Source organism: Anolis sagrei, chromosome 3 (genome assembly GCF_037176765.1).
Source record: "Anolis sagrei isolate rAnoSag1 chromosome 3, rAnoSag1.mat, whole genome shotgun sequence".
Lineage (NCBI taxonomy): Eukaryota > Metazoa > Chordata > Lepidosauria > Squamata > Dactyloidae > Anolis > Anolis sagrei.
The window spans coordinates 205,832,595-205,849,596 of record NC_090023.1 but is presented as its reverse complement, the minus strand read 5'-3'; the positions used below and the strand labels follow the sequence as shown (position 1 = coordinate 205,849,596).

General features: G+C 36.5%; 1 protein-coding gene across 1 annotated transcript in view; it reads left to right on the top strand.

Annotated features, from left to right (window-relative positions):
- ATRNL1 (attractin like 1) overlaps nucleotides 1-17,002 on the top strand; it is a 678,126-nt gene that overhangs the window by 119,801 nt on the left and 541,323 nt on the right. Inside the window, exons 7-8 of the mRNA XM_060768490.2 lie at nucleotides 974-1,061; nucleotides 8,064-8,319. Of these exons, the coding sequence (XP_060624473.2) occupies nucleotides 974-1,061; nucleotides 8,064-8,319 (344 nt within the window). The remainder of the gene's footprint in view (nucleotides 1-973; nucleotides 1,062-8,063; nucleotides 8,320-17,002) is intronic.

Sequence of the window (17,002 nt, the reverse complement as noted above, 5' to 3'; positions counted from 1 at the left end):
ATCTAAACAGAGCTCAGCTCAGTAGTCCATCTCCTGCATGATCCATTGCAGGTGAGAAGACACCATTTGCTTCAGGACCTTATTGACTATTGGAGATTTTTCCAATATGATAGGTTAGGAGGAATGCTGTCTAAGCAACAATCCCACCACAGCTCTAGTCATAGTGGAACTTTTTCTGTGTACAAAGAGGTATTCACTCCAACCTTTGCCCAGTCAGGTAGTTTCCTTTGGGCAGGAGATATGTGGTTGATGTTAACTATCCAGTGCACATGTTGTTGATGTCAACTTTCCAAGGATATCTTGTATATTCATAAGCTGTATACATTGGAAAATATCAATTGTTTCAGGAAAAGCAAGGTTGAATGTTAATACTGCATCAATGAGTGTTGAAGTGATAACAACTGTGAGCTGTTTTTTTTCCCTGCAATGTAATGCAAATTCTGTGCAGCACAATTCTGTACTCTATAATTTCTTCATGGAGGCTACAGAGTCTTAATTAAAAATGTAGAATGTGTGAGAATCACATTCTACAAGGTCACCTTCTTTCATTGGAATTTCAGTGTCATATCCTTGACCCATTTCAACTTATTCAAGACAATGAATAAGGAAGGCTGATATATAATATAATCAGACATCACATTCACAGTGGTATTTGGCTAGAAATGTTTGCTGTTTATATCCAAAGGGAAAATTGTTAGATAACATGTGGTTTAATTGGTTTTTAAAGTCATATGCTTTTAAATGGCCACATATATATTTTAACATTTAGAGCTTTTCTCTAACAAAAAATGATCAAGCAGTACATGTAAATACTCATCTAGCTATTGAGATGCTAATTGGAACTGTAAATAAGCTGGAGTACACATAGTGTGTTATGCATACAATGTATAAATAGAAAATAATGTTTTTTCCCAGTTGCAGAAATCTAGGACACTTTTCCAGCTAGCAAAACTTATACTTTTTGTCTTTCTAGCTATAATTTGGAAAGCAGCATCTGGAATGTGGTACCTGTGTCAAAAGGGCCCCTTCAAAGATATGGACACACCATTGCTTTATATCAGGTTTGGCTTCCCTAGGTTAATACTTAAATTTGCAAATTTCTGTATTACTACTGTATATTTTTGTGAAATTCTAGTAGTTATCTTTTAAAACTCAGTTCCTTAAACCACTGTGCATAATGATTGTCTAATTTGGTTAATTTGTATTTTAGTTTCTGTATTTTAGAATTTGAACAAAGCATACTTTATTCCATGAGTAAACCATCATACCATAAAACAACCATGCAGTGATTAGAAGTTTCTTATAATGTGGTCTCCAATTTTATGTGTACTGAAAATATCACCTATGGTCCGCAAGTACTGGGAATTACAGAGATGGTTTTGTTTCTAAAAATTTTCCAGTTCTGCAATTGCTTTCTTTTTATCCCTGTAAAAACAGTAACAGCATTATAGCACAATGTACTGGGAGTTAGGAACTGAAGCAAATTTGAAAAACATGTGATGTGATCCTGTATTCTGGTTCACAATGAGATACATGTGTTGGTAGCAAGGGGTTCATAGACTGATTTTGATGTATGGATCTATTTGTACTATACACTTTCTTACACTGCTGCATGCTAGGAACACAATATCTGAAAGAATGCCTGATGTTGTCAACTATGACAGTGCTGATCATCTTTTGGGAAGAGAGGATGCAAGGGCTACTCAGAATCAGTTCCTTTTCAGTGGGTGAATTAGTCCATACAGTCCAAACTGAGAGCACCAACTATCTGATTAAGAAAGTGTAAAGGAATGTCATGCACATGGTATTGGACATTGGTGCTATGTTTTGTAGATTCAGGATCTTTTGGGCATAGATATATCCATGTAGTCTCTATGTGGATCAGCTTATGGACAGTTTCATACAACCAGCATTTTTTTTTCTTTTTTCTTTGTTTCTGTTACTCATACATATGATTGCTCTATTCCTGCACAGAGCAGACTGGAAACACCTTGAGCGTAACTTCGCAGTTTTGAGAGGACTCTCACCCACTGCTACTTGTGCATAATGGATGGAGCCCATGATGCCTCCCACCTTCTCCTTGCCTGCTGCAGATTTGCAGCAGCAAATTTGAAATCCTGTGTCCATTAGGATTTCAGTCTACTCTGGTTTAGCTGAATATTTTCTTTATATTTTCTTCTTCTTCACCCAGCTTCTATTGTACTTCATCATTTCCTCAGTGGTTCTTCCTACACCTTGAAATATATTTTTCTCATCACTTCTATATTTCTGAGTTCATGGCAATTAAACCAGACACTTGTTGTTTCAAACCCATTTAAAAAGAAGTTTGTTGCTTGTAGAGGAAAGAATTGTTCTAGAATTTATTTTCATCTGCACTCTTTTTGGGATCACTTTCTTCTACAGAATCTCTTTTGTCCTCAGTGTTTACAGTGTTACAGTTGCCCTCAGTGTTTGTAGCATCTTCCTGTGTACCATCAATGTTTGTGTTGCTTCATGACATTCCATACAAATGAAATACATCAGCTTCCTCATATTGGAAGATACACAAGAATAAGGGTTGTCAGGAACCACTATTTACAGTAAAACCTCTCCTATCTGCAGGACTAGTATCTGTGGTTTAATTTAGCCACATCCAATGAAACATATCCTCTCTGTGCATATTCTAGGTAATCCAGAACGACTATTGTATTTTTGGGCTAGAAGTCCATCATTTATATAAAGTTCACAATTTCATGTATCCATGTGAAGACTAGGAACACACGCTTAGTGGAAACAGAGGTCATGCCATATGGATAGCTCAATTAAAGCTATAATTATGCTCTTTTCCATTTTTGAATCAACATCAGGACACATCTTGAAACATTTAAATTTCCTGGAGATTACAGATTTGCCATTGCTAGAATTCACTGATATGAGACATATTGTGGAGAAGTCACAAGAGCCCATGGGTGATGTGCAGGTTATATGTTTATATTTACTAATAAGGAAAGGCTCATGTCTTATTTTCCAAGTCAGTCATCCTTGAGACTGAAGTGTCTGTGGTGTCTTAGAAAGACCCAATCTCCACCATGCTGAATCCCGACAATCTCAACCCTCATCTTCCCTGAAGCAACAACGAGTGGTATCTTCTGAGTCTTCATTTTAATGAAATTTCAGCACCAGGTCAACTGGCCATATTGGAATCCATATGCATACCACCACATAGGTCCTCTTGGTTTACTTATAAGCACTAGTTTGGTTCTGTGGAATCTTTATACAGGTAATAACTTTTGTCACTTGGTTACTTATTAAAGAACATCATGGAAATGGGACAGATGATCTTATTTTACCAGGAAGTCCCTAGATAACAAGCAAAATCTGGCATAGCATCAAACCTATCTGCCCTGCTTTGTAGGGAAAGTATGGCTTTGGTATTGTGGCACAATACAGTAATTCTCAATCTTGCTTCTTCATCAGACCTGTAGGAAACCAAATTTGTTCTAGAAGTGTTGACCCCTCACTTCCTAAGCTCATCTAATTTGTCACCAGAAGTGTTATTATCTGAAAATGTCCAATCAGGGACTCTTCTGCTACTCCTCTAGTCAGTTTACTACTACTGTAATTGCTTTGTTAGTGCATTTAAATGTCTTCTCCCATACAGAAAGATGTCCATTGAAGAAGGATATTGGCTCCATGAGAGATATGCAGTTACTCTTTAGGTGTTGATGCAAATGTTTGCTTCTTCATAACACCAGACAATGACTAGTGCAAAATAAACTGGAGCTGATTGTGGCTTTCCCCCTCTTACTTTCAAGAAGTGAGGAGCACAGTCAGCTTTGTTGTTTAAAAGGGGAAGAGGGAACAGGCATGTAGCCGGGGGGGGGGGGGGGCTTTGGGGGCTTCAGCCCCCCCCCCCCCCAAATTCTCATGGTGGTCTGCGAAAAGGCCTTACTGGTACATTATTTAAACTGTTATGTTTATTCATATCATGATCTGATCACCATGCTCAATATATCTCATATGCATGGGGGTATTAGGGTAACAATACAAAAGGTTTGCTAGGGTAGACCCTCTTTCACTGAGACTCAGCCCCCCCCCCGAATCAAACTCCCCCCCCCCCCAATCAAAATCCTGGCTACGGGCTTGTCTGGCAATTTTTCTTCTTGTTAGCGGTCGTCCTCCCTTTCTCTTCCCTCTGAAGCGCAAAAAATGTTACTGTTACACAATGAAATATGGTATTATCTTTAAATAGTCAAATCTATATTGACATAAAATCCTATCAAGTATTTAACATGCTTCATTTGGGAATAATGCCACTGATTTAGATAGTGAGGAGTATATCTCATTGTGTTTAGGAATTGACAACTATTTTAGAGTAAATCTTATGTGAACACATTAGGGCTTATATTCAAGTAAATATGCATAGGATCGCTCCATTTTCATTTAATGCATTTGTATAACAAAGGAGGAAATATAAAGGAATTGTTGCTTGTATCACCATTTTGCTTGTGACATTAAAGTATTTTACAGCTTGTATGCATTTGTTTCATCCAAGCCATGGTGCTTAATTCTAAAATACAATTTGTTATTCTCTTAAAAAGGTAGCATCTGCTCTGTTTAAGCATTTCCACTTAGAAATGCAGCAGATCAGGTTGCAAAGAATGTCTTTATTCTGGAATCCAGAAAGGAATACTGTTGGTTTGCTTTTTAATTATGTGTGTGCGCACGCATGCACATGCACACACAGAGAGTAGAAGCTTTTTAGAGAGCATAACAAAATCAAAACACTGTAGGAGGATAAATGTGAGGTGATGCTTTATAAAATACTTTCAACTGGAGGTTGTAGTCTGATGAGTTCAATTTAATTGCTTCAGTTGATGTTGTATTGATATGCTAGCATAACTGGTCTCAAAAAGTGACAGCTTATTGAAAAACATTTGGAGCTGTGCTCCTAAAACAATTGCCACACAAAAACAACATTTATTTCAATGAGAGTTGCTTGATTGGTGCTTAGAGATTCAGAGTATTACTTCCAGTCATCTGTTATTCATCAACACAAGGTCCACTGAGCACAGTGGAAGGAAGAGAAAATTATCTAATTGATAATTTTGTTTCCCTGTTTTAATTTGATGTCTCTATATAGTTTCCACACAGTGATTCTGAGTGTCACTGACATTCTGCTAAACTTGAACTGTTTTTCCCCCTAAGGAAATTGTTTAAGGAAAGTCAGTGATAACAAAGGTGGGATTATTTTTAGGAGGCTCTTAGCCGAGTAGTGTTTTTACAGATTTAGTTAATGTACTTATAGATTATTTTAAAATGGGAAGCATATCTGAAATGCTTTTAGTTGTAATTCTCACAGGATATTCAAACAGTAATTGTGTCTATAATAAAAGGGAATGATTAGATTTGTACTTAATTACGGTATTGTAATCTAGATGGAGCATTTTTGCGTAGATAGAGAGAGGAGTAGTTTAAAAGAATATAATGGGAACAAGATAATTATGTTGCAATCTGTAGTGATAATCAGTGTATGGTACAGAAAGATTAGGTGGTAATGGTAATGCTGAGCTATTCTGACTGATCTGATTTGGAACATTCATTGAAAGAAGATGTTTCCCTTAGAATGTTCGTGACAGTCTTTGGTTCTGAAATCAACTAAATATTCAGCTTGTTGGAAAGCTTCGCAAAGACTTGGGCAGGCACTAGACCTGTTACTAGGCATGTGCAGTCGTTAAAAATGTTTCAAAAGTCATTACAAAATTAGGGGGTACTGTCATTTCATTTCTAAAGTATAGTTAATGAAAATTTCATTACTATAATGAGAGTAATGAAATTTTGTTACTTTTTGTTACAGTAATAGCACATAATTACTGTAATTGGGGAAACATACAGGGGCTTCTTTCTCCCTCATTGCTATTGGGGTGAAATGTACAGCAATGGTAGAACTCATTTACTATTGTTAGCCCACCAAATTTCATTTCACTTATTCACTGATTTTTGGGGAATTTTCAAAGCCATCTCCTTAAATTTTCTATACAATGACACAAGATAACAGGGGAAATCATTCCCTACAACTTTCAGAAATATTCATACATCTACAGTTTTGGGGAGTTTTTAAAAAAGTTTTGCCAAAGCTTTTTTAAAAAGCCACAACAGCTATCTCATTGAATGTTTCTCATATTAACCAATAGAAACCAATTCTACATTTTCGTAGAATCCTAGAGTTAGAGGGGACCCCCAAGAGCCATCTACTACAACCCCCTTCTTCCAGGCAGAAGGACACCATCAAATCTCTCTTGACAGATGGCCATCCAGTCTCTAAACTAATTAGTACGCTTCCCCTATTGAATTGGAAAGGACCCCCAAGGGCCATCCATTTAGGGATTGCTTTCCAGCCAGCACTGATTTAAATATTATTATTATTATTATTATTATTATTATTACTATTACTATTACTACTACTTACTAGAAGTATCAGTCAGTCTTCTTTGCAGATTCAATTATTCACTGGTACTCTGATTGGCTTTTTTTTTGTAAGCCACCCTGAGTCCCTTTTGGGAAAGGGGCAGGATATAAATAAAATTTATTATTATTTAAAAATAAAAATAAAACGTAAAAGGGTTGGGTAAGTTTTGATTCTTAAGTTTTAGGTGCAGGCCACACCCACTTGTTGGATATCACTTCAGAAGTACAGATTCAATGAATTTTAATACCACTTACAAAACATCCAAAATTTTTGCACAAGCCTACGTGTTACACTGAAGATTTCAAAGTTCAGTGGAAAAAAGTTCCATAAAATCAAAAGTCCAAAAGACAAGTCAACTGAAAGCCATGGACTTACAGACATACAAAAGTACACTATGGAGTTGCTTCTTATTCTATGTAAATCAATGCTTTATGGTTATGTTTCACGTCTGAGGCAGAATTATTCTTGTGTCCTCATCTCTAAGTTAATTTGATTATATAACTTAGATGTTGAAACTGGACTTTTTGCAAACCATATGGGTTAGATTATTCTTCTTTTCTCAGATCAAACCGTTGTCTGAAAAATGAGGGAGATACCTAAGAGAGGGAAAGGGAACTAGTGAAAGGGTAGACGGTTGAGACGCTTGTAGAACAAAAGGACATGATAACATAAATGGTCTTGGCAAGAAATGAATAATAGGCTAGCTGCAAAAAGTTGGTGTAGTGGTAAATTTTGAAGTTCAGGTTTTCATCATAGCATCAGTTCCCTACAAAGATTTCAAAATGTGGTCAGCTGTGGTCATGCTTATAAATTAAATGTACTATTTTCAGTTTCACCTCCAGCAGGGTAGGGTTCTACCCCGAATTATTTTGCATTACAGTAGAGATAGCTCATAAAACATTGTTTGTTGGGAATATCGCCTCTTACCTTTTCCCAATGCTACTGTGAAGATTGCATCAAAATTTGCAGGGAAGAAGGAAGTAGAGGATTACTATACAGTGACATTTGAGATTGTTAAAGGGCCTGAAAAAAAGTTGTGTTTTGATTAATTGCATTATTTTTTGGGAGTTGCTTTGTTTTATCATTGTCTACTTATCTGTCAGCAGTATGAAGCAATAATAGGTAGAAATGAGATAAGTACAGGAGATATGAACATTGTAGGAAGAATAACAGTGGTTCTATTTCGGGCCAAACAAATAGGGGTTTGACCACTGGCAGAAGTGACAGTCCACTCTGATTTTGCTATTGCTCCTTCTGCAGTTTTCCGAGTTGATAAAGATCTTCTGCAGCTTTCCAAGTTGATAAAGACCTCTTCTGGTGCTGAACCTTTAAGTGATAGGTCCAATACTAGCAGAGCTTCTATTCAGCTTGGAGCAACTTGGGAAGAGCAGTGGCAAAACCACCAGCTGCTGGTTTAAAAGTAAATAGTAAACCATTGCCTATATAAAATCTCATTTAGATTTTCAAATATATTGTAGATCCATTATGGCTATAGACCACTGTCACTATTATTTAGTAAAATGTACTAATATCACATTTCCTGAAATTGTCATGCTTTTCTGTTTGTACTTTACTTGAACTTTACACTCATTTCATTTTTTTCTCTTTGAATCAGGATGACATTTACATGTATGGAGGCAAGATTGAAACAAATACCGGGAATGTCACTGATGAATTGTGGATTTTCAACATACCCAGTCAGATCTGGAGTACCAGAATCCCAGCAGTCCTTGTTCATGGCCAGCAATATGCAGTTGAGGGTCACTCTGCACACATAGTGGAGCTGGACAGCAGGGATGTTGTCATGGTCATCATTTTTGGTTACTCTGTAATATATGGTTACACCAGCACCGTGCAAGAATACTATATCAGTAAGTTTACATTCCAGAGACCCTTTCTATAACTGAAATCCCTCTCTATAACTGAAATCCCTTTTATTAGATTCTTCATTCTTTTCATGCTTTAATTTCGGAATTAACTGTTATAGTTCACAATTGATGTTTCTTTAGAATTGTGGATGAGTTGGCCTTTCTCAGTGTTCTCAAAGTAGGGGGTTATATTCTCCATGAAATATCATGAGCTATCAAGGGCATGCACAGGCTCCTGAGATTTTGATGTGGTTTTAATTTGTTAAATGATGTGAAGGGAATATAATTTCAGAAAATTCATGGAAATTTTCAGACAGTGATTTAGGCCCTTCTACACTGCCATATAAAATCCAGATTATCTGCTTTGAACTGGATTATATGACAGTGTAGACTCATATAATCCAGTTCAAATCAGATAATATGGATTATCTGCTTTGATAATATGTATTTTATTGGCAGTGTTGAAGGGGCCTAAGAAATGCAGAGAGGGGAAGTGGAAGGGAGTTCTTCATCCAAGATTTTTAACACATTCTTTTCCAAGGAAGGTCATCTGCCCTAAAAGCTCTTTCCATAAAAGCCATAATCCCAATGTATCTGGCATTTCTGGCATAAAAATACTTGTACTGTACCTAAAAAGGACACATCACTAAAACACTGGTGGTAGTTGATTAAAAACTTAAGTGCTTAAATTTAAGTTTCTTAATCCATAGTTTAAAAAGGTATAGTTTGATAAAATGAAAAACTTCAACACCTATAATGCCCAATTTTAATGTCACTGCCAAGTGTTGTTTGAAGCTGTCATTCATATTGCTATATATATATATATATATATATATATATATATATATATATAAAGGCACTGTGTAATTTTTAACTCTGCAGTTTCATTAAAGTCCAGCAGGATGCACTCCAATATCACCTTGTTCACTTATGACTACAAAGAGAACAATGTTTAAGAGCTGAATGTTTCCCTGTTCAAAGATTTATTTTCTAGTTGCAGATGAATATTACGTCTAATTGTTTTGTAGTTGAAATGCAAACAATAAAGCTGTTAACTAATCAATAACTTGAAGCATTACTAATTACAGGCCTTTACATTGCTATTATTGACCGAATGTTTTGAGTTTATTTTTTAATATATCTTTAAGAATCTATAATTGAAACTTACAATATACTTACCAATGAATCATTAGTGTTTCTTTTTTTAAGTAGGTGCTATCAGGATTATAATCTGCATGGCTACAATTGTAACTTCTGTTAAGGAATGTTTTTTAAAGTAATATAATGGGGTAAAACTCTTGTCAGTTGATTATTTTTGAATTTAATTCTTTCCTTCCTCTGTGTATACATTGTATCAGTTATTATCAGGTCTATAAATATTATAATTTATAGGCTTTTTTCATGTCAGGAGCTACTTGAGAAGTTGCAAGTTGCTTCTGGTGTGAGAGAATTGGTCTGCAAGGATGTTGTTCAGGGGACGTCTGGATGTTTTGATGTTTTACCATCCTTGTGAGAGGCGTCTCTGATGTCCCCATATGGGAAGCTGGAGCTGACAGAGGGAGCTCATCCACGTTCTCCCCGGTTTCAAACCTACAACCTGTCAGTCTCCAGTCCTGCTGGCACAAGGGTTTAACCCATTGCGCCACCGGGGGCTCATAATTTATAATGAGCATCAGTAACAACCATAACGTATGAACCTGTGTGATTATGTTGAAAAAATAACCTTACATGTGACCTAATGAGGAGCATGAGTCATTTTGAATAAAATTACCTCCTGCACTCTGGCCATTTTATCAATTCTTGGGTTCCCTTTCTGGGCTGTTTTAGACCTAGGAATGGCACTTTTTAAACCACGAAATTTACCCAGTTGCCTTATGGCTTATTTCCTGGCTCAAAGAGGCATCTCTCAACATAAAATGGTTTGGACAGAGTTATCCCTACTTCCCCCAGGGGCAATGAGAACAAACTGATTACTAATAAAATTTACTCAATCCTTAAAAATTTAAAGAAACCCTAGAGCTTATGGTTTATACCAGCCATGGGCAAACTTTCTAACTTGGGGGCTGCATGGAGGACCAGAGCAGGGTAAGCAGGCTGGGAGGGAGGTGGTTCTCCTCCAAGCCCCCTCCCTGCCCTTTCCTTTTCTTCCTCTTCTTTTTTGGAGGCAGAAAGTGAAGGATCCCAAAAAGTTTCAGTGGACAGGAGAGAAAAAGTGTATCCATTAGACCGCATATTGCATACTCCTGATATGGAATCCTAGAGCTGGAAGAGACCCCCAAGGACCATCCAGTCCAACACCCTGATATGTAGGCAGGCACAATCTAAAGCACTCTTGATATACAGCCTCTGCAGAAAAGCCTCCCAAGAAGGAGACTCCACCACACTCCCAAGCAGCCTTGCCACTCTCCAACAGCTCTTACTCTCAGGAAGGTCTTCCTAATCTTTTCAGTCAAATCTCTTTCCCTGCCATTTGAACCCATTCATCCCTTGTTGTCTGGTCTCTAGAGTAGCAGAAAGTCGGTTGCCCCCCTCCTCCTCAATGGGACACCCTTTTAAATCTTGACAAATGATTCTCAAGTCCCCTCTCTCTGTCTTCTCTTCTCCCAGCTAAACATCCCCCAGGAGGAACAAAAAAGAGAAGGAAGGAAGGAAAGAAGGGAAGAAGAGAAGGATGGAAGGGAATGGAGGGAAGGGGGGAGGAAAAAGGAGGAAGGAAAGACAAAAGGGAAGGAAGGAAGAAGGAAGGAAGGAAAAAGAGAGAGGGAAGGAGGCAGGGAGGAAAGAGGGAAGGAAGGACAAAAGGGTGGAAGGAAAGGAGGGAGGGAGAGAGAAAGAGGGAGGTAAGGAATAGAGGAAGGCAAGAGAGAAGGAAGGATAAGATGGTGAGGGAGAAGAGGTCCTGAGAAAAGAGCCCAGGGGGCCGCAGCCAGCCCCCAGGCCTGAGTTTGGCCATACCTGGTCTATACTCTAACAAGTGTGATGTAAAAGAAACAAACAAAAGGAAAGCAGTAAAACTGCACTGTGCATTAATAATGAATACTTTGAACAATATTTTTGAAATATAGTAAATATATATGAATTATGAATTATTTCTGATACTTGGAAGACTCTAAGCAACACTGTCTATTAGATATATGGTTGGCTAGTTTGAAAGGGGAAGGGTCTTCTGCTTCATTTAACAGCTAAAATTGTTCATTGAATAATTCATTATTGGGGTCTAGTTGAAGTGCAGGACTGGTTTGTCTTTTATGACCCCCTCCTCCCCCAATGTAAAAAAAATATATTAAGGTTTATAAAACAAATTCTGTCCCAGAGCACATTTTCATAAACTCCACTTCATAGCTTTAAGCTGTGAGTAGAAGCTAAATAAATTTTGCACAGGGAGCAGATATTATGATCCACAGTTAATATCAACTGTATGTGTTTCTGTATAATGATAATAGGCTGTCCACATCAAATATTAATAAGAAATTTATAATAGGGACCCTATTTTTCTATTACAACAGTTGTAGTCTGAAATTCTTTTATTAGAAGTGCCATTAGATATTTATGTAAGCATGGGTTTTAAAAAAAGCAATAACAAAGCTTTGGTTTCCAGGATTTGGTTTCCTCTGTGTAGTTCATTTTCTGAAGCTGATAATCCTTGTGTTTCATTTCACCTCCACACCTTCTCTCCACTATAACTGAATACATTTTGTAATAAACTTGCCCAAATTCCCAGGCAGCATTTATATACAGACCTGCAGCTGTAGGTTCATGTTTAAACTATAAAATTACAGATGGTGATGCTAACTGAATACAGCCTGGGTTTTGTAACTCTGGAATACAGAAAGCAGACTGGGGAAGTCTGATAGTAGTGGTTATTGTTTGGTCATATTCAGAAAGAAAAAAAAACCTATGTCCCTGCATTGTGTTCTATCATAGTAAAGAAACTCAATCTGGAAGATAGCCGACAGGAGAAATATACCTCACTGCTTCTTCCAAAAATATATATGAATGATTGCAATTCACTTCCAGGCAGAAACACAACATGTACAGAAATAATTCATATATATTTGGTGGGATACAAGAATATTATAATTATTTTACTGACACAAAAACACAGTATGTCACAGCAAACGAGATATATATTCTGGATTTCATATCACAAAATCACAAGTCGAACACTTTCCAAGTGTCTAGGACTGTGTAATGTATTTTCGAATGATGTACACAGATCCAATTCAGGTGGTCTTTTGTAGTTCACAGATAATAATTTTGTCAGTGTTTATTATTTCCAAATGCTGGCTGAGATCTTTTGGCACGGCACCCAGTGTGCTGATTACCACTGGGAACACCTGTACTAGTTTATGCCAGAGCCTTTGCAGTTCGATTTTGAGGTCCTGATAACGGCTAAGTTTTTCCTGCTGTTTTTCCTCAATGCAACTGTCACCCAGTATGGTGACATCAATAATCCAAACTTTCTTTGGTGGGATACAAGATGATGATGATGATGATTTTTATTATCATTATGGGAGGTGAAACCCGCTGTCCCTCCCAATAGAATGAGCTACTACTAGTAGAAATATTTTAGGCCAGAGAGCAGAGATTCATTGAAGAAAGAACTCAGAGCTTTGGAAGTAAAAGTAATTTAATTTAATATAGTAATAAAAATGTAATTAAACCATCACATTAATTGAAATCATTTTTTGCTATAACAAATGTATAATTGGGTTATATGGCAATTTTAGTTTCACAAAGTATAGATTTACTCCTGTTGTGGTGTAGTGATAACTTTTCATTAATTTTATGCTTAGATGTACATATGTGTCTTGACTCGAGAGGAATTCCATATGGTTCAAGTTCAGTGCTTTATGTTCAGTTGTGGGTGTTGAATACCAGGCAAGTAGACAAGAAAAAAATGCACCAAGGGTCCAGCACTCGTAGCATTCAGATATTTTGTAATCAAAAGAATAACTTAAAATAAAAATCTGCTTCATGTCACATAGTGGGAAAGTATCAGGACATTAATTAATTAAATTATCAGGGTAAATTGTAGGGGTGATAAGAAAATATGATGTATATATTCCGTTTTTATCATCTTTATTAACAGTATTGTTATAAGTGTCTTATTTTAACTTACTACATAGAGTGCAATCAAGTCTTATCAAGCCTTGTTGTCTGGTTTGATATTGTGACATAGCCTAAGGGCTAATCAATAAAATTATTATTAATAATTAATTAAATAAAAAAGAAACATGCAGATAAGAGTTATTTTTAAAAAAACACTGCCACTGTAACAGTAATGAGTGACCTCCTGTAAATATAACTTTCACTAATTGCATTTTAAAAGTTAATATTCCAAGTGTTTGTGGACTCTTCTACTTGTATGATAATATGCTTCTAAGATCTGTTCATAATAGCAGGAATTTTGCTAGCATGTTTATTATGCAAAACTTCATCCTAATATAGCTATAAAGGTGACATACATGTGTAAACTGGTTCTTGGGTCATCTACATGGACATCAAAATCTGGGGGCAGTCCAGAACTTGGCAAAAACAAAGGTGCCTGGTGATGGCCAGGAGTTCTCTAGAGCTCCATGTCTGCTGCCGTGTGAAAAATAGCCCGGGTAAGTGCCATACAGGACAGAGAAAACAGGATGGTGGCACTGGCCCATGTGACCCAGTTGTTCACACCAACCCTGAAGTACAGGGCTGCTCCAGCATTTTGGGTAAACTCCAGTGCATTCCTTGACCTCTTATGTGGGGATAAAATCAAATTAACCAGGTTTACCCCCATGTTATGGGCCAAAAGTCCCTAAATGTCATGTAGGCATCCAGGAGTGACCTTTGGCCCAATTCAGGTTTTGTAAATGTGTACCTTATTTCTGTTCAGGTCTTTAATACAACATTTTTTTTAAAAGACCCTTCGTGGCTGCTATCTTTTGATACTTTTTTGTGATCTAAATTGGAATGTCTTGACTCAAAATTTGGATTTGTTTATACACAACATCTTTGCCAGATTGCTGTTGTTAAGACTCTTCTTGAAAGGTTATTGAGCTCTTTTTCCACTTCAAAGAATATGTTTTATTTGTTACCTGCCTCTTCTCATGAATCGAGGTGGGGCACAGTTAAAACACATTGCCATAAACTACATACATTAAAACACACCATCCTAAGATACATGCATTGAATACATAGTACAAAGAGCAAAATGCAATACAAATATTTAAATAAAAATAGAATGTAAATTTAAAATTTTACCATTTAAAATTGATTTTTTAGGCCTGCAGTTCAATCTTGAATGTTGACAGGTCATTCCAGAGTCTTTGGGCAGCCATTAAAAGATCCTAGGTGATAGTTGCCAGTCAAGTTCTGACTGGTTGGAGCAAGTATTCCCCAGAGGCAGTAAGTGTGCAGGGTGGATTATAGGAGAGAAGGTGATTTTGTAGTTAGCCTGGATGCAAGCCATGTGATGCTTTAAAGCTTTGTACTTTGTCTGAAAACTTATTGGCAACCAATGGAGTGACTTTAGTATGGTGTGATATTATCTTTCCTAGATGTTCCCATAACCAGTCTGTCTGCCACATTTTGAACTAATTGGAGTTTCCAAACTTGGTACAAGGGGTAGCCCACTGTACAATGCATTGCAGAAATTCAGCTTTGAAGTACACTACGATCTTTAGGTCCTACAATTCCAGAAAGGGGTGCAACTGGTGTACCAGCAGGAGCTGGTAGTCAGCACTTCTGACTGCCTTTTTTATCTGAACTTACATTTGGAGAAACAGATCAAGGAGCACTCCCAATCATGTTGTATAAGTGGAGCAGTTTCCTGTCTCACAGTCATGTATTGGTAATACCTATTTTGCACTTACTTGTAGACCAATTTCAATAGTTTTTCCCCTAAAAAGTGTATTTTTATGACAGAATTATCCCCTTGATTTGTACTCACTACCCTTTGAGGAGAAGTAATCGAGAAAAAGAGGGTTGCAGAAAGGAACTTTCTAAATCTAATTTTCATTACATTTCCTCAACATATTTTCTCCTAGGGCATTTTGACAAAATCTCATTGGGAGAGCAGAGGAAGCATACATTATTCTTTCTGAAATGAAAAAAAGAAAAGAAAATAAAGAAAACAAGGCAGTTCTGCTTAGAGCCAAAAATGCTCTTTTTTAAAATTTAAAAAACCCCCTAAAGGAGCTTCACTTGTCTCTGAGAGTAGACGCTAGTCTGGAGCTAATCTACACAAGTCATTCCAGTAGAGAGACACTATTCAGAGATGTTCTAAAAACAAAGGCACTGCATTGTTCTAGCTAAAGCAAAGCAATAATATTATGTTCTCCTTGAGACTCACATTGAGATTCTTTGAGAGTTTATGAGGTATTGCTAACCTATAGCAAAATAAATTTCCCTGTGGACTAGTCCAAAAAAAGCTTTATGGTCAAAGTTAGTAAAAGCATCCACAGAATTATTCTCCTGAGATTTATAGATTCCTCACCAAAGCCATAATTTTCAGAAGATTAAGAAAGGGCAAAAGGAAGCTCTCTTGTTCTACTATGACACCCTGAGGTGATCGTGCCTCAAGAACATAAACCTAGCCCCTTTTCCCTTTCTTATCTGTATTCTGTGTGTGTATACATACATACATATATTCTTCATTCTTTTTTAAAATTTATATTTCTTTAAAAACTAACTTTGTAATCTGCAAATATTTAATAAAGATCATTTTAAAAAGAGCATAAACATAATTCTAAGCTTCCACATTGCAGAAATCTAACAGAAAAAAATGATGAATTTCCTCTTATTCTTTATTGATGTTGTTACTATTGTTGATTTGAAACAACAACTATATCAACCCTTTTCTGTGATATATGACTCAAGGTGACTTGCAAAAGGTAAAAATAGCTTTTAAAACCTTTTAATACCTTGGATATTTGTAGGGGAAAGATCTTAGCAGTGGTAAAGGAAAAGGAAATGATGTCACCAATCATGATTTATTACAATAAGTAAATTAAATACAACCTGCAATCCTTCAGTATGAAGTGCTTATAATATGAGTGTTCAAATGCGGTTTTCTTTGCATGGAATCTGGACAAAGAATTTTCATATTTATTCTTTTAAAAGGCACTGCAAGAACATTAATTTAAAATGTAGTAATTTGTTAAATTTCCTACAGATCATATTCTGCAAATCTCCTGGAATTGCCCCAATCTAAATTTATTCCTTTAATGAAGTTAATTCAGAAGGTCCCTAAAACATTAGTCCCTTAAGATGTATTCCATGTTCCAAGCTGGTTTAATACATACCAAATGGAAGAAATTTCATGTCTTTGTTATTTCATCATAAGCACTGAGAATGTTAACAGAAGAAAAAAATTAAATTTCATTTTGTGAAATGATGCTTTCCCCCATTCTTTAGTGATCATCTTTGAAATTGTAGAAACTCTTGTAATTTTTTGGAGATAACAACCTTCTTAAGCCTCCTCTATTTAATGTTATGTCTGTTTATAATGTGTCATTTTATTACCTGAAATGTATGTCTTCTTTGGTTTGCAGTTTCCTTAGTTCTATGTACTTGAGGCAGTGGGAGGGGCTGCAGTTCACGTGACTGTTTAGAATGAATTTTAAACATGATGACATTTGAAGAATGACAGTTGACACTTAAGTCAGCTTGATGACAGTTAAGCCTTGAGTCAGCTTGAGTACAG